The 21,185-nt window shown below is 38.9% G+C and overlaps 1 protein-coding gene across 1 annotated transcript in view; it reads right to left on the bottom strand.

Annotated features, from left to right (window-relative positions):
* The window catches only part of DSCAM (DS cell adhesion molecule), a gene marked incomplete at both ends in the record, with an annotated part of 466,714 nt that overhangs the window by 173,567 nt on the left and 271,962 nt on the right, over positions 1 to 21,185 (bottom strand). Inside the window, 4 exons of the mRNA XM_080345399.1 lie at positions 112 to 408; positions 2,956 to 3,231; positions 5,890 to 6,168; positions 11,150 to 11,296. Coding sequence (XP_080201525.1) covers positions 112 to 408; positions 2,956 to 3,231; positions 5,890 to 6,168; positions 11,150 to 11,296 — 999 coding nt within the window. The remainder of the gene's footprint in view (positions 1 to 111; positions 409 to 2,955; positions 3,232 to 5,889; positions 6,169 to 11,149; positions 11,297 to 21,185) is intronic.

Raw genomic sequence — 21,185 nt, 5'->3', positions numbered from 1 at the left:
ACCAGTAAGTTGGTTTTGGCATTCCGAGACTCATTTCATCACATGCAACAATCTTCTTTTCCACTACAATGAGTTATGTGTGTTTTTTTGAGGAGCTGATTTGACAAGCACCTCTTACGTTTATTCGAGCCTGGTACAGGACGACTCCAGCAGAGTTGTTGGCAGTACAGCGATAAACTCCACCATCTCGAACCTGAGCATTAGAGATATTCAGGTAACTGACCACGTTGCCTTCGGAGGTGATAATCTGGCTGATACGATGACTGCCGTCCTTCACAATGGGATCTTCATCCAGAGTCCAAGTGATTGTAGGCAGAGGAGTCCCCTTCACATTACACATAAGGGAGACTGGCTCTCCTGGACTCACCACTTTCTCATTGAAGGCAGAAATTATTTTGGGAGTTCCATCTGCCAAGGGAAAGAAAAGCAGGCGAATAGTACTTACATGGTATAAAGCTTGTTCCCTCTATCTTTGACTCTATCACATGAGCCAAGAACTTTTTTAGAAGTGATGCACACAATTGTGTTCCAGGATGTAACTCTAATTATTGAGAGAGGGAAACAAATTTTGGTGGTAAAGTACTTAAACAGTCCTTTCACTTTGCTCACTGTAGGTTTCTTTTTCACCTTCTGAGAAACCTAGTACTGATTCTGCTGAAGGAAAAGCACCTGAATAGATGGATTGGGGTTCTGAACAGCTGTATGAACTGCCAGGTTCTTGCAGAAAACTGTTAAAGCCATATACAGTTCACCACAAAAGACATACAGCAAAGCTTCAACACATTTGGAATTTTTCTTCTGGTGGATTACAGGTCCTTGGAAAGCTAAGGATGAATTCTGTTGGCAAAAGCCAGGCATAACTTGCATAGGCTAATTTTGCACAGCTGTGCCAATGCAGTTTAGTCCTGATTCACAATACCCCATTTAGAAAACTATTAAATTCAGCTTTTCTGAATACAGATTGCCAGTAACAGCAGTGATGCCAGTTTATTTCTGTGGTCCTTTTTTGTTAAAGATAAATATTCCTCTGAAATGAGAGCATTCAAATGTTTTATCTTGTGATCCATGTCACAATTTACTCAGCCTCTACCAGGCAAGTAAATAAAGTTAATGGATGGAGACAGAAACTTGGAGATATTGTAAGTAGGAAGCAATATTAAATAACACCTATCTAGAGAGTTCAGTGGGGAGTTGAGGAGTGCTGGCACTCTGCTATTAGTTAAGAAGTCCTTTCTGAGATCATGCAACGCATGTTTGTTCTCCTTCGAAAATCATACTTTCGAAGGTGTATCTAGAAGGAATTTCAGTGTAACTGGGAGCAAAAGGCCACACACCAAGCTCAGTATGCAGAACACAGAAAGCAATCCAGTCCAAAGTCTGGACAACAGTGCTGCAGGTACTGTGCGATTTTAAAGAGCCAAGTGGCAAGTAAGCTAACTCCAGTGTTCCTACAGCATTAGTGTCTGCAAGAAACAGAAGGAAAATGCTCCTTATTGCCTAGAGAGGGGCCAAAGACACTTTGAAAACTCACCTTGTACACGAAGCCCTTTGAGGACAACTCCGTTCACTTTTGTAGAGGACAGAGGATGACAGGACAAGGCTGACATGTCTCATACTCTGTGTGAAATACTATTTGTGCACACTATGTACCCTCTCTTCACGTACACTCTGCTATGTATTACCTATGTGTTTCGGAGGCTTGAACCTTGATGAACCGCCCTGGAAAGCTCAGTTCTTACATTGCAGTTTCAGTGCAACATCACCAAGGAAACTGAGGGAACTGGCATGATCTGTGCAAGAATCCCCACAAAACATGCTGAATCACAGCAGAAGTAAAAACAGGGCTGCAAAATTCTCTTTCTTGCCACATAATACAAAACATAAGGTACTGCCACTCTAAGACTGCTGAAAGACCTCAGCATCCCTAAGGGACCACTTGATTTTATTTGATTCCATAATTTTCTTCTCTGTCCCCATCTCCTTTTCATTTCTGTCCCATTGGTTACATGACAGATTTCTAATTTATTTATTTATTTTCATCTCAAACTCTCTTCCTTTACTTTACTGGGTATTAGATACTGTCATCCCTCAGAAAACAAAACAAGAGCAACAACAAAAAAAGCTTTTTATCCTGAAAGCAAGCTGATAAAGGACCAATAAATCTGTGAGTGTGCACACTATGTACCTCTGCCACTCCTCCTCCTCCTTTTTTTTTTTTTTTTAATTCAAGTGACAGGCTTTTTTTGGAGATTAAAGCAGACATTATTTTCCCAGTGAGACCTGAGTGTCTTTGAAATCGTTCCTGCTGTTGCTCTCTGATAACTTACACTCTCTCGACATCATGATAGATTATCAATATGCTCTTTAGGCTTTCTTAGTCACAGAAGATGGTTGCCGAGGTAACTCAGTCCAGGCAGGTAATCTCTTCTTTTTCTACAAAGACTCTAAAAAGAGTGTTCATGCCATGACTGCACTACAGCCTCATTAGTGAACTGGCTCTGTACAAATGGATAACTTTTCTCACTTGATTATCATGTAGAACATTGTGTCAGTTAGTTAAGACAATCTCCAAGCCTCCAGCCAATACAGCCAATCATAAAAGCCATGCCCGGATGATGCTTGGAGTTAAATAAAGACCTTTTCTCTCATGTGTAACTGAAAAGCTAATGTAAAAAAAACTAGCACCACCACCATCCACCTGAACAAAAACAAAACAAAACAAAACAAAACAAAACAAGACTGGAAGGACTACTCAGGAGTAATTTCTTTTTTCAGATCAATTTTTTCATTCCATTAGTTTTTGTTCAGAATGGGACACAATAAAACTCACTGACAATTTATAAGTACTCCCTTCTCTCATTTAGGGTCCTCAATTCCTCACTATGAAATGATGATACCAAAGATGACGTATAAATTATTATGGAGACCAGAATTGCTAAGCAGGTAGTGACTGACCTTCTAGTACCACCTGTACATAGTCTTGAGCAGACATCTTGTCCTTGCGCACAAAGCACTGGTAAGCTCCACCATCACTTTTGGCCATGCCATCCATAATAAGGTTCTCCCGATTGATGCCAGTGATCCGAACATTGTTACCAGGGTTGATGATTTCACCATTACGATACCAGGAGAGCTCCTGGTCCTCAGTTCCCGTCACACTGCAGGACAAGGACACTTGACTACCAACACTGCTTTTTACTTTCCGTGGGCTGATCGTGGCTTTTAGTGGTTCTGGAAATTTAAATCAAAATAAGAGAGAGGGAAAGGGAAATAAAGAACATTAAGTATACATGTACATTTACGTGTGAGTAGCAAATTAACAGCTAAGGAGAAAACCAAAAATCATAGCCATACCCTTCTGAAAAACAACAACAAACAAAAACCAAATCAAAATGAACCAACAGATGTCTATATTTGTTCTAAAAAAACATTTTCATCTCCAACATCCATGACACAAAACATAGATCTATAGGGATAACCTATTTAAGACATGATGTAATACTCCAGACCGTGCCTAAACGAACAGTAAGAGCAGAACTGTTGAGTAACAACACTGGTGCTGAGGGCCTAACAATGGCACTAGACATGTTTTGGAAGGGTAGGATATTATTTTACATTAGGTCAGTGTGGACCATTGAATTGGTGAATTAGGTGCATTCCTGAAACTGATCTTCTTGTTTAATTTCTTGTAAAAGGAACCCAGTTTAGATGTTCCAAAACCACTCCCTGGTGTGAAGAAGCACAGTAAATATCAATGACCAGGAGATTAGCTTTTAAGAGTGGAAGACCCATGCTAAAATGTTAACATAGGTACACCCATAGGTAACCATGGGATCTATCCACACATAAGAGTTTGTTAGTGTGGGCTCACTGGATTTTCTGCTTCAGCAGGGGAAGACTACAAGATTTTCAAGTCAGCCTTAAGAAACAGTAAGACATAGGTAATGTAAGTTTTATATTGTAAAATAGAGGATGAACAGTGTTGAAGAAAAGTTATAAACGTAACTGTCAGGAAAACAATCTTCGTCTTGCCACTTAACAGTTATCAGTACTACTGAATGTAGATCTCATCTCATGCTTTGTACATTGGCTTGACTTCCTTATAAAGATAAGGGAGTACTATCACCACTTATATAATCTCTGATGTTAAATACATAGCATCCTATTTATTTTTTTTTACCAGCATTCATACATACACATATGTACATGCTTATACATATTAATTAAAATTTCCTCAGCTAACTCATTCACTTTACTGAACATCTTATAACACACAGGTTGGAATAAATCTTTAGTGGTCCATTGGGAATAAGAGGCCTGGAAAAAAAACACACAAGTCAACGGCCTCAGTCATTCTGGATCCAGTCACTTATGGAACACATCTTTCCTCTACAATGGTCCAGAACAATAGTTAATTTTTGCTCATATGCATGTTGCAAGACACTAGATATCTCTATATTTCCTGTCCAAAAGACCACAAAAGGTCAAAACTCTCAGTGACTTGTTAAACAAAATGGCTACACTCAAGGGCACCACCAATGTCTCAGAGCCATGATGATACAAGAAACTGAACCACATCCTTCCCTGCAGAAGAGGATAAAACTCCTTCACCCAGCTGTTTCTTTCTACCAGCCTGATCCAGAAGGTATCTGCTGGCTGGTTTAGTGCTGAGTCAGTGTTGCGATTTAACCCCAGTTGGCAACTAAGCACCACACAGTCACTTGCTCACTCCCCTCTCAGTGGGATGTGGGACAGAATTCAAAGAACGAAAGTGAGAAAACTTGTGTGTTGAGATAAAGGCCCCATCTTTATATACTGAGTATGACATATGGTATGGAATATCCCTTTGGTCTTTTGGGGTCAACTATTCCCGCTGTGTTGCCTCCCAACATTTTGTGCACCCCCAGCCTACTCATTGCTGGGGTGGTATGGAAAGCAGAAAAGTTCTTAACTCTGTGTGAGCACTGCTCAGCAATAACTAAACCATCCCTTTATTATCAACATTGTTTCCAGAACAAATCCAAAACAGGGCCCCATACTAGCTAGTACAAAGTAAATTAACTCTATCCCAGGACAGTCAGTAAGGAAAGTCTATCACCAGTCACTGGGGTTACTTTTCGTATAACATTACATCATATTTCTGGAAGTCTTGACTTTGTGTCATACAAGGCAGACTGAATTCAACTATTTTTTATGAATACATTTAGAAGTAAACTCTGTTATAATTTATGAATTACTGATCTTTGATCTGGTTTATGTTGCCCAAGTACATTATATGTAATTACTTGTGAAGACATTTTTATGGCCTGAAATGTTCACAAACTTCTCTATTTCAGATTGCTAGTCATGCTGTATAGGTGGAAATGTTAGTTCACAAAGCATTATTTCTATTCCAGGAAGTAACTGTTTTTCAACAATTGAAGAATAACAATTTTCCAGTGCAGTGCTTCTGAGTAATAATTATCTTTGTAGAATTTGTGAAACATTCAGAATATTCACACACGAATATTCTACTGAGGGCAGGTATGAGTATTCAATATTAGTGAACAGCATGAGTTATGGCAATGAGAGTTTGGCAGCTTTATTCATGAGAACATTTGCAATTTATTTTTAAGCATTCAATTCAAGCTTCTAAATTACATATCTTCCATGTGATAAATTATATACCTACATTAAAAATTGCATCTATTTGCACTTCTGATCGCTCAATTGTTCAACTAACTCATCTCCACAGAGCCTACTTTCTGTTGTTCCACAACTTTGAGAAGTTTAAGCATTGCTAAGGTGAAGTAACAAAACAGAAGGTACAGCAAGATACAGTAACATCTTCCTTGATGCAAACACCCAGGTAAAAAGTGATCTGAGAGCTTCACTCAGTCCAGGACTTACGTGTTACATATAGACGCCCTATCATCTCAGCAGTCCCATAGTTGTTCCACACCTCACAGACATAGTTGCCTGAGTCCGAGGGACGTGTGTTCTCGATCAGCAGACCTGTAACCGTCTGACGAAACCTGCTGTCAGGCTCCCAGGGAACGTTGTCCTTCAGCCAACGATACTTTGGTGCAGGGTGCCCTGATGCTTTGCAAGGCAGCTCCACTCGCTGTCCTGCCATGGCTTTACGGTGGTCAAACCCATCTAGAATAGATGGAGCTGAATTCGCTGGATCTGAAAGAACAAACAGCAGTTTTCAATGGGAGCATTAGAATGATTTCATTCATTAAGCAATATGCCAATATTTATTCTCTTGCATTTTTTGACTGACTAGCCTAGAGTTTTATGTACTACAGTTTGCTACTGTGACCCAGCCAGCAATCTGTAATATTTCAGTAGTGGTGACTGGGATCCAACATCATGTGTTACTGAGGCATTTCATGACTACTTGGAAATGATCTCACTGGATTTTTTCCAGGTGGCAACCATTTCTCTGGTCTTACTTCATGTCCCCTATCAGAAGAACGGAGAGCCATAAATGTGTTGCTTTAACAATTACGATTGTTATCCCTGCACTGCTCAACTAGAATGAAGGCAACACATTCTCCATACTTCTCAGTGACCTGAAGGCTTTGAACTTAAGGAGCAATTTATTCCCTTGACAGAAGATAAATGGGCAGAGACACAGGAATTTCTATGTGCAGTCTAACTGACAGATGAGCCTTTTCTTCTTCTCTGGAAAAATAACTTAACATGGCAAGACCAACATATAACTTAATACTCCAGCTTTCTGTGCTCAACTAAATAAGAAAAGTGTCTCAGACCAACAGAATTACGTAGCACCTGGCACATATATTTATGTATCTAACAGACATCTGGCAGAGTGCCTTCACCAGAGGTATGTGTATCCCATCAGAAATTGGGATTCAGGATTTTTAACTTTGAAAAATTTTGGAGGAAGAGGCTGATGTGATTTACAGTTTTGTGCAGCATGCAGCATGGTGGAAGTCCACCCTGGAGCTATTGCAACATAAATACGGAACAATAAATCAACAAATATTCATCTAAGTATTTTCTCATCACATGTACCCACCTTGCTAAGACTTATGTCTCACGAAGAAACTCCACATGCTAAACAACTCCTTTTACTCCTAGATGACATACCAATCTCTTTTTGAGTATATCTATATCATAGATGCCTGGGTGTGGGTGTGATTGCAAGCATTTTGATGTTTTCAAGTGGTCTTTGACTTAGCTACCTCAGGTACTGCTCACAGGGCAGCTGCAGCAGGTTCCTCTTTGGAGCTGGAGAGATTAAAGAAACAGTTCATGCTGAATTCAAGCTACTCAGGTGATAGTGTAATCAGGACCTGAGCCATTTAGTTTAAAATTCACTTAGATACAACTTCATGAACTGTAGCCACACCTGGGAGGATACACTTGAGAGCAAGTAGGTAGAAACATTGTTCAAGTTATCAATCCAGAAATTAAAATTGTGATGGTAAAAAAATGGGACAAGTAAATTATATGTGAATATTTAGACAAAGCCCTAAACACCAGGTTTGAGGAAAGATAACCATAGTGGCACCTAGAGATGCCAGCAAAAAAGTTGAGCCACTAAAGGCAAAACCACATTCAGTTTACAGCAATTTACTGTCTGTCTCATTAGAAACATGTCAGCCAGTAGCTAAACAAATGATTTTGCATGCATCAGTAGCCTCAAGGTCCATATTTGGCACCAAGATGGGTTATATTTTTGAGCTTGCCATGCTGTTTATGTCTGGCTTAGTGAAAGCACAATCTGCCAGTATGCTATTGGGAAGGCCAATGTCAATTTGACTAATTGATTAGCCAGCTCCTTTCTTGCCTTTTCAGTCATCAGGCATCTATGTTTTCAGTGCATAGATTCTTTTGCGCAGCCTGGGGTATTCACTCAGTAAAAACATAAGCATGCAAGAAACTACAACTATGGCTCTCAGGAAGGGTACTTCTACAAAAAAAAAATCAATTTCTTCAATTGAAAGTTATAATCAAATAATAAAAAAGTAGATCTGACTTTTAAAGGTATTGGCTGTGCATTCCTACTCAAAACTCACAGTATCTTTGTATATTCTCTAACTTCAAGACTTTGTGAAGGATATATGTGATCCCATTTCCAGTCCTTTAAGTACAAAGTACTGCATGGACTTTGAAAACAGATGGGGGCCACTGGGAGAGGATTTAAAGTAATGGTAAGGGAAAATTGTGGTTAGTAAATATCACACTCTGACAGCCTCCTACTTTGCTGTAGAGAACCACATGTCCTTTGATGCTGAGTCCACGCAAAGTGGGAAACCACCTGAGACAACAAACTGGTGGCGACAGCAAATAAACCGCTGTCCTCCTGCCCCCATGCCAAGGCAGAATCCCAGGAAACCAGGCAGGCCCTCCTCAAAAGCTGGGGGCTATGGCAGCAGATGCCATGGGAGGAACAGCCCCCTTCTGCAGCTGCCATGTGTCACCCTTTAAGAACACCCACCTGACCCTCACTCCTCTATCCCTACTTCGTCTCCCTTCACTTTTTTACTTCTTAAGCCGAGCATTGGCAGGAACAGCCCAGCCTGGATTCCCATCCACAGACCAGCTAAACTGCCTACATACTTGAGAAGCCTAGAGCTGGTTCTTGTAGAGGAGGTATTTAAAATAAATTGAGGTACACAAAATATGATTCCAGTGACCTGTTTTCTTGCACTCTGTACTTATATATTTATGAAGATGGTAAAAACATCTCTTTGGGATGTCCCTGGAACAGACTCTTATTTGAAGCTCCTACGTTGCCTATATTCCAGTTAAAAACAAAGCAAACCAAACCACAAAATAAATCCCAGGGTTCATTTGCTATCACCTGAAATGAGGCAAATAGCAAAAAATAACAAAGTAACATTTCCCAGTTCCAATATGTGGTGTGGACTCTGTTGAATGATTATTTTACTATGCTTCATCACTCAGCTGCAAATGACTGCTAGGAAGGACAATGGCTGAAAAACTGAGGCAAAATACTGTTCTAAATTACTCTGCTTTGTATGTTTTTTGAAAGACAGAAAAAGAAATTAATTATGCTTTCAAAGTCATAAGGATTTTTTGGAGGTTGTGAGTTAAAAGGTAAAGATTTTTAAACTGGGGATTCATAGCTGGACAAAATAATTTTTGGGAAAACGCACTATAATGGGTATTAGAGGAATTCTATAGCATGTTAATAGCCTTGGTTTTCATTCTATTTTGAAAAGCCACATGATTTCAAGATGTTCTCATTCTGGATGAAATTTGGTACGTTGCTTTGGTCATAGACATATTAATTATTTGCATGTGTAGGTGCTATGCACATAATCTTCCTCACTCTTTCAAACAGTAAGGTAGCTTAACTCGTATTAAAAATGTGGCCAAGAGACTATGATCAATATCCAACACAAAATATTTCATTCCCAAGTAAACAAAGAATATTTATGGATCTAAAAGGCAGGCAAAAATGTAGGTCTTATGCAAGCAGACCTTTCACCACTATGTTCATGCACTGTCTGACCTCAGTTCTTAAAGGACTATGTTAAAATATAAATGCCAGTAAAGAAAAAAAAAACCTATTAGAGAAATATTAAGAGAAAAACTCTGCCCATAATTTCTGGACTTGTTCAGTAGACTCAAAAGACTGGAAATCAGAATCCACTGTAGCTCTAATAGAGAATAATTAACACCATTGAATCAAAAAAGACAGCTATTGCACACAGGTAAAATTTCCTATTTTGATTTGGTCTGTGGAGGATAAGAGAAAAGCAAACTCCAGACAGAGCACATCTTTTAGGGTGTTTGCCCTGAATTACAAACAACACAGAGCTTCCATTTTCCCTTTTTGTTCAGCAAAATAACTAGAAATTTTCCTGTGGTAACCAAGATACAAGTCTGATTTTATTTATGTTACCACTAGCTCAGCCTTAGCATGATTTCATACGGAAACAGACCATATTATGGAGCCAGCTAGAAGGGTAGGAACCTGCCTATCCTTATAAGACCAAAGCAGGCAAATTATTGTGCAGGAAAACTACTTCTTCGTCTGGCTGGAAAAGCAGAGGCAACAGTTCTGCCCACAGCGGACACATATCAAAGGAAGAAATTCCTGGATCTGACTGGTAAGTGATTCTAACCTGGATAATCACACTATTTTTTTATCATTAATGTATTTAAGTGCTGACTTGTGTATTCAAAGGGATCCAGAATCCTTCAACAAGGACCATTTGGGAGGAGGGCAGGAGGCATGCTACTAATGCAAATCCTTGTGCACACTTCCGTCTCCCTTAGGGCTCTGGCACAGAGGATGAAGAGCTGAAACTTAACCGTTAGATTTTTTTTTTTTTTTTTTTTTCCTAACAAAAAGACCAAAAGACAAGAAGATAAGGTTAAAAGGACAATGGCCTTGCTGACTGTTAGGCTGTGAAGGTCACCATACCCTGAATGATCTTTAGGGTTAGGATCTTTAGAGTAACTTACTAACAGTGAAAAGGAGAAAAAACTCTATGGGGCTTTCAGTGGGATAGCGGGCATGTCTTCTGTAAGGCAAGGATATAGGCAGAAAGAAGACATAGTCTGGAATACAGTCTTGGCTAACTCTATGGATGTGAGAATAAAATTGCAAATTTGCTCACATGCAAACACAGGGTGCAGTTACAAGTGCCCAGTAAATGAAGGAGAGGAAGAGGATGTGGGGAAGAGCTAATTCTATACAGAGATGTTTGAGAGGAACCTGAAAACCCAGGCCTGGTGTCTGCTCCTCCTTCTCACCTCACCCACAACTGGTACCTCCTCTTGCTGAGACAAAAATGGGAGAAGGTGGGATTGAAGCAGCACTGTACTGACAGCCCTAAGTGTTTGATGTGTGTGTGGCAGGAACCCAACAGTCTATCACACAAAAAAATCAGGAGATAATGTACAATTATAAGGACAAGCTGAAATAACCTATCTGCCTTCTCATTTTCCTATCTGCTACAGGTAGGTGAAAAACAGAAACTTTATTTTTAAATGTGACATTTTATTTTGCAGTAGAAGCTCACAGCTGACCACTCTACCTGCCATTTGGTAGAGGACTTGGTTGTTAGTGCATATGGGCACAAGAACCTGCCTTCCTAGTCTAACACACTAGAGAGAGGTACATACATTACTTTATTTAACATGATGTATATTGGAGCACCTGATACAAAAAGTCTTGCACTGTTGCTTTGTCGTGTTTCTCCAGTGTATCTGTGCCTTGTGATGCATCGGTAGTTGTACAGTCCATCTTCATTCTGTACATCTAAAATATACAAGGCTCCCGTGGATGTGATGAGAAATCTAGGTCCTGAAAGACAAAAGAATTTGAAGTGTTTAAAATATCTGCAGGTTGTTACTCAGTTCTGCATGCTTACACTGGGGGATGGATGAACCAGGCTGGAGGGTCCTGAAGGTCTTTTTGCCAGAGTCTAGAAGTTGCTAACTGCAAATTTAAGAAGTACTCAATGCAAGTGCTTATAAAGATATTAATTCATGTGCACTTCTTATTAAAAAGGTAGGGACCTGTAAGGAAAATGTGAGGGATGAAGGAAAGAAAAGATCCAAGAGGCATCTGAAATAAAATACAGGGTAAAGAACCAATGCAGAATTTAATCAAGTTGAATTCGATATTGTAGAGTGATATGATAGCAATTCAACAGCAGAGCTGTATGTGTTAAAAAGATGCTCTGGGACAGCATGCATAATTAAATGATATTAGCAAAAATGACATTTCTTGTCCAGTAAAACTGAAGGTATCAGTGAAAGCAAAAACAACTCACAAAAAGGACGATGTTTTTACCCCGAGAATATGAGATGTATTTGCCAAAGGATTCTGGCCACAAGAACCACTCACTGCACTGCCCTGCTCCACAGGCTGCTTTGGGTGTGATGGGAAAACAAAGACAGGAAAACCAGCCATGCTGATGTTGCCTGGACTGCTGACCCCAGCGAAGCTGCACACACCTGTGCTCGCTGCAGGCTGGACAGCACGAGTGCCAGGACCAGTACCACCCACCCTGTCCGTGTTTCCCTGTGGGTTAATGCACTCCAGGCCTCAGCAGGATGGGCTGAGCTCTCTGCAGCTCATTACTTCCACAGCCAAGATACTGGCATAAGATAAGTCAATGCAGTATCTTATCTGCTGGGGACTTTTTTTTTTTAGTAACATTGCAGTCTGTGATTAGAGAAACACAATATAAGCGAGTAGACAGACTCTTTGTCTGAGAGATGGGCTGAAATAAACAGCACAGTATGCATTATTTACTATCAAAACATATATTAAAAAGAAAAAAAAAATCTGCACAGAAAACTGTATTTCAGGAAAAACATGAAGTCCAGCAAAGTGACTGCCCCCTAAAACTGAATAAGACTGACATGTTAATGAACAGCATTTCATTCAAATTGAAATAATATAATTGAAATTCTCCTTAAACATGTGGTTTTTATTATTGACTCTAAAATAGGTGGAAAACTTCCTGAAACGTATGTACACATGTGCAGTTTTGATCATTTAACACCTTCACAGATGGCTCTCCTTTGTCATAAATGCATGTCCTAAAAGCAGAGGCACAAAAAACTAACATCTACATGACACATGTTTACTCTAAAGCTATTCCCATTTTACAATAATGTAAATAATGTGGTTAGAATGAATGTGGCCACTCTTTCCATTTAAAAAATACTGTAGTCTAAGCTATGTATGCTTTTTTAAAACTTTTACACTAGAGAAAATGTTAATATATTTTTAATGTATACTGGTTTTTGTCTAGTAGCTGGTAGCTCTTACTATATACACACCTATACCTGTGTATTATAAAATATACCTGGCTACCAAATTAGGGGAGAGAATACACAAAGATGAAACCCATTATGAGTGAATATTCAGTAATATGTAGTAAGAAATATTTCCTTTTCTTCAGAACTCTATTTGAGTAATGACTTTTTAATATTTAAGTGTAGTCAGAGTACTTGCTAACAAACACATTAGTGGGAAAGCAATCCAGCAGAGAAAAGACAGAAAGAAAATGGAATTATTACAGAGAGCAATCTTCTTTAAGCAACAATCTAAAAGAAAAGGGAAAAAAATGAACAACCATTTAATGTTACAGGACAGAACTGAGTCTTACAGCAGAGAATATTAAATAAAGCAACATCAACCCACCTTTCTCATCTTTGTATGCATACTGAATTATAAAATAACCACAGTAGTTACTTGTCTTGACTGACCTTGCTCTCCTGAAAGTCGAGGCACAAGCATGGAAGCAGTTAGGTCACAACTTTGGAAAAATATAAACCACATTGCACTTATTTTCTGAAATAATTTGCTTGTTCGAATAACACGCGCCGTTACTAGGAAGCATATTAATAAAATAAATCCCCAGAATGGAGGCACAAAAGATGTTGATCTACTTGCCTGCTACTGAAGGAGAAGAGCTGGGGAAGGGAAGGTATGAAGGAGGAGAAAGGACTAGATGGCAAGAGGACTCTCTTCAGCTGTGAGCAACATTATATTCCACTATACTGCAGGGAGGTTTATGGGCTAGGGAGGCTCCTTCTTATACAGAGGCCATACTGACTTCATATTCCTCTGAAAATATAATTGTTTGAATATAGAAGGCTTGTATTTCAATACAGATTATGTATAAAAAAATGTACTGTTCAGTGTAGTAGGAAAAGCTCCTGAATAGGTAATGTTTCAGTTTTACAGCCAGGTATCCGAAATACGTCACTGAAAAGGTTACATGAAAAATGCAAAGCTATCTTGCATCTTATATTTTAATATGTTAGTTGTAGTGTTTGGAGGAAATGATATAGACAGTTACTAAGAATAGGTTAAACTAAAAGAATGTGTTTTACCTAGCTTCTGAATTACTAACAAGTTATTTATTTGCTAGTCACAAAGTAACTTGACTTGACCAAAAGTGTTAATGAGGTTTGAGACAAACGCTAGGGAGCTAAAAGCTACTCACTAGCAACCAGAAAAGATCGCCTGCAAGTGTGCAGGCAGTCATCCAGTGAACCCCATTAACAATCACAAGATTGTTCTTTTCATGCTGTCAGTCACGGCCCAGCTCCAAAGCCACAGTAAGGGGAATTCTACCACCTTTCAGGGAAGCAGGTTCATATTGATTCACAAAGAAGTACTTCCTGCTGGCCAAAGAATACTCTTATTTTTTTTTCCTGATTCTCATGTAATAACTCCCAGATGTAGTGTCATGTTCTCTGCTTTTTCATCTTTTTCTCTGTATAGTACTCAATTACTCAGACATAAGCACTTTTCCCATTCTACCCTATCTCCTCATCACATCTCAACATCTGTAACCTTTAACAAGATTTACACTTAACCCTAACTGTAGGTTAAAATGATGTTTAGAATTTGGTTGTGAAAACTACAGGCCGTTTGACTCCTGTGTAACATGCAGATTCTGCACTACTGAAATATGCATAAAACAAATCTACCTTTGCCAAGAAATGAGTTATAAGGACTAGAGGTAAGTGCAGTTGTCTCCCTTAGTCTGCAGGGAGTACAAAACTACAGCTTCAAGAGATGGGCATCATGTTTAAGGACTTTGCTTGAGGTTAATGATGGGTATGCAGCAAAGACAATCTCTTCTTTCTTGTTTCCAGTCATGTGAGCACGGAACAGCTCTGTATTTCAGACAGCACAGCCAATTCAGATGTGTGCTTGCCCACAGCAATCCCACTCAGCTGGCAGCCCTGCCAGGCTGCTGAACTGGGGCTGCCTACACCATGCAGTGCAGCCTCATGAAAACTTAGATCGGACTTTTCAAGGTGGGATGTTGTGCTGCTTTGACCGAAAATGAGTTAATTTTCCTTCTTGCAGTCAGAAACCTTTCTTTTTCATAGCTAGCATGGTCATTATTTGGACTTCGTTTGAGAACAAGAAGATAACACCCTGGGGCAGAGCTAATGTTTTTAATTGCTCTGGTCTGAGAACCAAGGACACTCTGAGCTCTGCCCACAGGTGTGAGGCAGCAAGGAAGAGGGGCATGGATGGGGCAGAGCTTGATTGAGATCCAGACTGATCAATGAGAATATTCCATCCCATTAGCATCATGCTTCATATTTAAGGAGTATCAGGATTTCCAGTCACTTGCTCTTTCTTACTTCTTCATCTTGTTTCCTCTTTTTTGTTGGAGCTGGGGGAGTTCTGTTTGGGACTTTCTTTTGCCATCCTGCCATTTTACAGAGGCCTCTGGGCCTTTCTGCCATTTTCCTCTGGGGTTGGCTTTGGGACCAGGTGCTGCTGCCTGGGACCAGCTGCTCGGTGTGGACAGAGTTCATGAGGAATTGCATTGAGTATGTGTTATTTTATATTCTACTTCTATTCTATAGATATGTTTACTAGTAGTGCATTAGTGTTTTGTTATTTTATTAAACTGTGTTTACCTCAATCCAAGTTTCTCCCTTTCCTTTTGATTCTCTCCCCTGTTTGGGGGGTGAGAGGAGGAGTGAGTGAGTAGCTATTGTGGTTGTAATGCTAGCTTAGGTTAAATCATGACAGATTACTAAGCCGTATAGTGCTAGGTGTTGGTGGAGAGGCTGCTCAGCTGCTATCATATCACATCATGGGACAAGGAACACATTAAAAGGTGCTAATGGGATTGTTGTGGCCATTTTGGTCCCTCCAGTAAATCTGTACGTGCCGTACATTTGTGTTAAGCAAGTGGAACCTAAAGAGCTGAGAGGCAGAGATGCGCTGCTTGTGCGATGGCTTCATGTAGCTTTCGTTTGCTGGGATCCAGTTTCACCTTTGCTAAATATACACAATTAATTTTCTACAAAAAGTCACACTGTTGAAGACTACTAGTATGCACAAGTTTAAGATCATCAAATGTGTCCAAAGTTTAAAGATTCATCCCTTTCTCTATGCTTTTCTAAATCTCTCACTGTGCTCAGATCTTCTGCACAATTTTTTCATATGGCCTGCACATGCCATCATTAATAATTAAAATTGTCTCTCATTTTATGATAAGCATGAAGCAACTGTCACAGAAATTAAGTTAGATGATGAAATTCAGAGCTTCCCTTAAGATTGCCCAAAGCTCATTTCCTCAGCATTTCTACCTTGTACACTTTATTACTGCTAATTCTTGTGCTGGAATCAAAAGTGGGTAAGCACATGGAGCAGCTACCAACTGGTTGGAGATTTGTGGCTTGTTTCTAGATCCCATAGTACTGACTTGCATTTTCAGGTGCAGGCTTCCCTCCTCAACCCTGGCAGCAAGTTTCCTCAGATGCAGTTATACATCCGGGTCAATGCAAGTGGATACACTTATTAAAAGCCTGGCACTTAATAAAAGAGGCTTGTGAAAACTGTGCGGAGCCAAGAAATTGTTCAGTGTTATCTTGCTATATTCTCTAGAGAAGTTATGAATGTACTTGAGCTCTCTAACACTGTGTAGATCATCTTCCTGTTGGAAATTACTCAGGCAATCGTATAATAAAAACCTTCACTTAAAGCAGTATCTAGAAATTTTTTGCCTAACTCTCTTTAAAGATAACTAAAAATAAATAGTTATTGCCACACATCAGATGTTATCCCACAATATACCTTTCTCACCAACACACGTTGTGTATAATTGCAGGGCTAAAGCTTTTCCTTTTCCTCTCTTCTTCTTAATATATTTTGCATACTTATATAATGCTTTAATAACCAGCCCCTCCTTCTACTGTAAAAACATGAGACAGAAAAGATGACAGAGAAATAAAAGGGTAAATGCATGTAATTTCTGTCATCTTCTAAATGGAGATCATTTTCATTAAAACTGACAGTCTGTCAGCTGTGACAAAGCCAAAGCGTTGAGTGTTCTGCCTTCTGTACTTCAAAAAGTGTTTAGAAATGCACCAGGATGGGGATCGACAAGCTCTCATTACCCTGTTGATCCAGGGGAGTGCTCTCTTCTTGAGGCACATTTAATTTAATTGCACTTGCTTTCCCATAAGAGTCTGGTTTTTTTGACTCATCTACTTAATATGCTGAATATTTTTTTATGGAACATCCTTCCAGATAGTCTGAAACTTTTTGTTTGTTTGGCTGTTATCAGGCATTAAGGGAGGTAGGCAGATAAGACTCCTTCACAACAATTATAAAGAACACTGTCAAAATATAGCTTATAATTCCCATTTATTATTCCTCCTCAGTAGTGTTTGTATTAATGCCTTGAAAACTTGATTATAATAATTTCAGCATCTGATTTTCAGAGATGTTGAAAGCTTTTTTTTTTTTATTATTATTTTTTTTTTTTGGCTTTCAATGCATGGTGCATCTGAAAACCTGGCCCAATATGTGTAGCATGTATTTCATTCAAAGAGTTCAAAGGATGTTAGGAACCCTTACTACCTTTTGCCTGGGTGAGGTGAGAAAGCATAGTAACATATTGCTATTTATAATTTAAATGTTTTACAGAGAATCTTACTGAGGTATGTGGATCAATGTACACAAGTCAGACAAAAAACGTAATTCTTTCTCCAACATTCCATTTGTCATTAAAACATGAATTTGCTTCACTGCAAGACTGAAGAAAAATAAATAGATCCAATGACTAGAAAGACCATTAGAGAAATTTACTCCCACCTTTCATGCTTCACCCATTAATTCCACCAAGTCCATGTCTGGAAGTTAAGCTATGGCTTTTTTAAAAATACATTAGTCATGATTAAAGATTTCTTGTAAGTGAAGTGCATGCAATACTCCTGGGTAAATTATTCCAATTGTTAATTATTCTCACTTTAAAAAGTTAGTGTATTGTTTGTGATCTATCTGGCTTTGATCCCAGCAGTTGGATCTTACTGTGCCTTCATTAAAGATTTCCTCTGCAGTCAAAAATCTTCTGCCCATTTAAGTACTTACAGAACATGAGGAAATTACCTCTTAAACCATTTTTCTCCTTAATTAGTTATACAGATTGAACTTCCTAAATCATTTACTGTGAATTATTCATATCTTGAAATATGCCTGTAGGTTTTACTCAACACCTTAACAACTTCTTGAAGTTCTTTTTCAAGTTTAGATCATGCACATAAGTTCAATAGTGTTTCTAGTAATAATGAATGCAAAAAGTCACCACTCTTTTCCATACAAATTTTCCTTCCATCTATGCACCCAGGAATTACAGTAGCCCTCTTATCAATGCTAACTTGCTTTAGTTATTTATTGAAAATTGTAATCTCCTTTTTGAAGTTATGGACTTAGAGAATAGATTTCCTGCATTATGGAGATACAACCTATTTTCTGTTTGCCTTGACACCAAAGCTGGCTGTATGAAAAACTGTATGTTTGAATCGGATCTCTTTAGCACACAATTTGATCTCCCTACGCAACTCACCTAGCCATATCATCATTTGCCTTGACGTTTGAATAGTTTGTATACTTTATTAACACCTGTTTCCTTAATTAAATTTCATTAACTAATTGAAACTTTAAATCTATGCTTTCATCTGAGATACTACCAAACCACTTATTTTGAAGGTATTTATTTCGAAGTAATAAGACCCTGAAGAGAACAAACAGGCAAGAGGGGAAGAAACTGGGTCATATCTTGGTTTGACCAGCCTGAATTAAGGGCTCCAAATCCCATAACATTTTAGAAGCATACCCCCCATTTTACTACGTGCTGACTAGTGCCCTAAATAACCTAGTGACTTCATTAAAGTTGAGCTGCATTAGCAAACCGTGTGTTCATTTCTCTGAGTGAGAAGAGGTCACATTAACAATTATGAAATTGCTCTTATGTAAGGTTTTTAATGCTTTCCATTAGGCTGTATAATATCACTGATTAAAATAAATTTTTACAGGTCTGAGTAATAAGTTAAAATAATTCTGTTTAGGTTTCCTATGTGAAATTCTTCTCATGTATAATTCATAAGAAAATGTGAACACTTTCCTGTAGAATTAGTGCATAATATTCTTGTATGAAAATGAGAATATTTTGAAAGTGTAACATTAATTATTCTTTTATCATGCCTTTCCCCCCAGCATGCTGTTAGTTTTTAAATAGGGATAATGTTTTCCTCATGGTGGTTTAAAAAAATCATATTTGAGTTTCACTTTGTTGGAAACACATCTAATGGCATCACGTTATTGCAGTCTAAATTGGGTTGATAGAAATTAAGAGAACAGATGGCTGTTCTAATTGTGTGCCAAATGATAATACAGAACAAATAAACTTTTATCCGCTGTATTTGTCACCTCCACTGGATAGAGCTGCTTCTGCTAAGCAAGTTTCTAGCATGACCTGTGCATGCAAGGGGAGAAATCTCCCCACAGAGCCAAAGTAGAGAGTAACCTATAACTCAGTTTTATAGTGCTGCTACAACATCATTCTCGAAGCAAAACAATCTGCTGCTCTGCGCATGGAAAATGTGCTAGAAGCAGCCATGCTTAACCTGTGCCCTGCAGTCACAGTCCTCTGAATGCTTTTGCTATAGAAACCAAAGATTAGATGAGGAAAGAGAGGCATGTAAGGAAAGAGGGAAGTAAGGATTTCACTTTTCCAAGCACCACTCAGGTAACGTACTCAACCTACATGAGACACCTGGGGTGTTGCTCATGGTAGGTGGTGCAGATGGTCAAAACATAGTTACGCTCCTCTGAGCAGCACAGCTGCCCTCCCTGGGGATGTAGCCAAGCTCACAATCCCTACTAGCGGACCCTATGGAGGATAAAACTGATTTTTTTAACTACTCATATACCCTCAGCTCTGGAGTCTATAAATTGCACTTTGCACAGTGTTGCCCACTGCTTCTTTCCCTGTCTGGGACACAACTTGCAGCTGACTTCCAGGAGAAGAGGATCAGGAGAGATGCCACAACACTGCCCTACAGGCCAAGGGTAATTCTTTCCTTGATCAATTACAATGAAATTACTCCTCCCTTTTGTTACCACCTCCACCCTTCATGTACACCTGTTGAAGAAACAAATACATATTTGCACTACATGGTCTGGTCTTTGTTTTGATAACTGGAGAGGTCACCTTGGGCATGACTCAATTTCTGGGAGAAAAATTTGATGGAAAAGCTTCTCAAGTGTCACTGTAGTATGCTGCTACTCCAGAGGAATTAGAGCCTTTGATCTTCCCATTTTTTCCTGAGACAATGAAAACAATAAACATAAAAGCTGTAGGAAGTTGTCTGAGGCAAAGGAGGCTGCTGACTTTTTTGAGCTATTCTTCTAGGCTCCTCAGAGTTCACAGAGGTGTATGTCTATCATAAGACTGAGCTTTCAGCTGTGAAGTTTTCTTCAGTTCTAAAGCAGCCAGTTTTCCCTTTTCCTTCTTGTTTGTTTGTTTGTTTTCCCAGAATTAAGTCTCAGAATTTATAAAACAAGCCAACAGCCTCACATGAGCTACTTTTTTCTGTTTTTTTGTATGCAGATAATCTGTTTCGAGTTCAATAAAAAATAACTAAGTTTATCTCTCTACAAAGAGTTAAGGACTTTTAGAAACATTTTCAATCCTGTGACCAGACATGATTCCAGTTGCAACATTGATGAATTCTTAACTTTGCAAAATTTATGTAGAACTGATAGCTGAAATCTAAACCAGATTTTTTTTCTTACAGCCACCCTTTAACCCCTCACCTTCTCTACCTCAGTCAGGTTTCTTCACAGGAAGCATCTATTTAGGTGGCAGCTCAGTCTGAATTAGAGAATGCAACTTACTCTTACTGATTAGTCACCCTGCCCCTCCCTCGGTCAGTGGAGGTTAGAGCTGCTCAAGTGTGAGAGGTCCAGTTCAACCACCATCATCATCTCTTCAAAATGCCAGGCAACGAAAGGAGCAAGGTCATGAAATATTTTCCACTTGGTCCTTGAAAGGAGAAAAGCTTAAGGAGAAAAGCAGTTAACAGAAATTTACTATTATTTTGGCACCTATAACTCTAAGGAATATTAGAGATCAAACATGTATTTCTGAATCTCTTCAAAGAAAATGGGTTTAGTGAAATTTAGATACTGTGGTGTTTACTTCTCCATTCCAGAATGTTTTACTGTCTCTTATAACTTGAGATTTTGCCCTAGGTGCAGGTTCCAGATTTCCTCTAATGTTTTGCATGCAACTAGGCTATGACAGCATTACTAGGCTATGACAGCAAACCTGCCTATTTCCTGCATATACAACCATAAGGTGAATAAAATTAATATGAAAAAAAAAAAAAAAAGAGAAATAAAGAGAAAG

The sequence above is a fragment of the Nesoenas mayeri genome (assembly GCF_963082525.1).
Source record: "Nesoenas mayeri genome assembly, chromosome: 1".
NCBI lineage: Eukaryota > Metazoa > Chordata > Aves > Columbiformes > Columbidae > Nesoenas > Nesoenas mayeri.
Note: the sequence above shows the minus strand (reverse complement) of the source record. Positions and strands in the feature narration are given on the sequence as shown.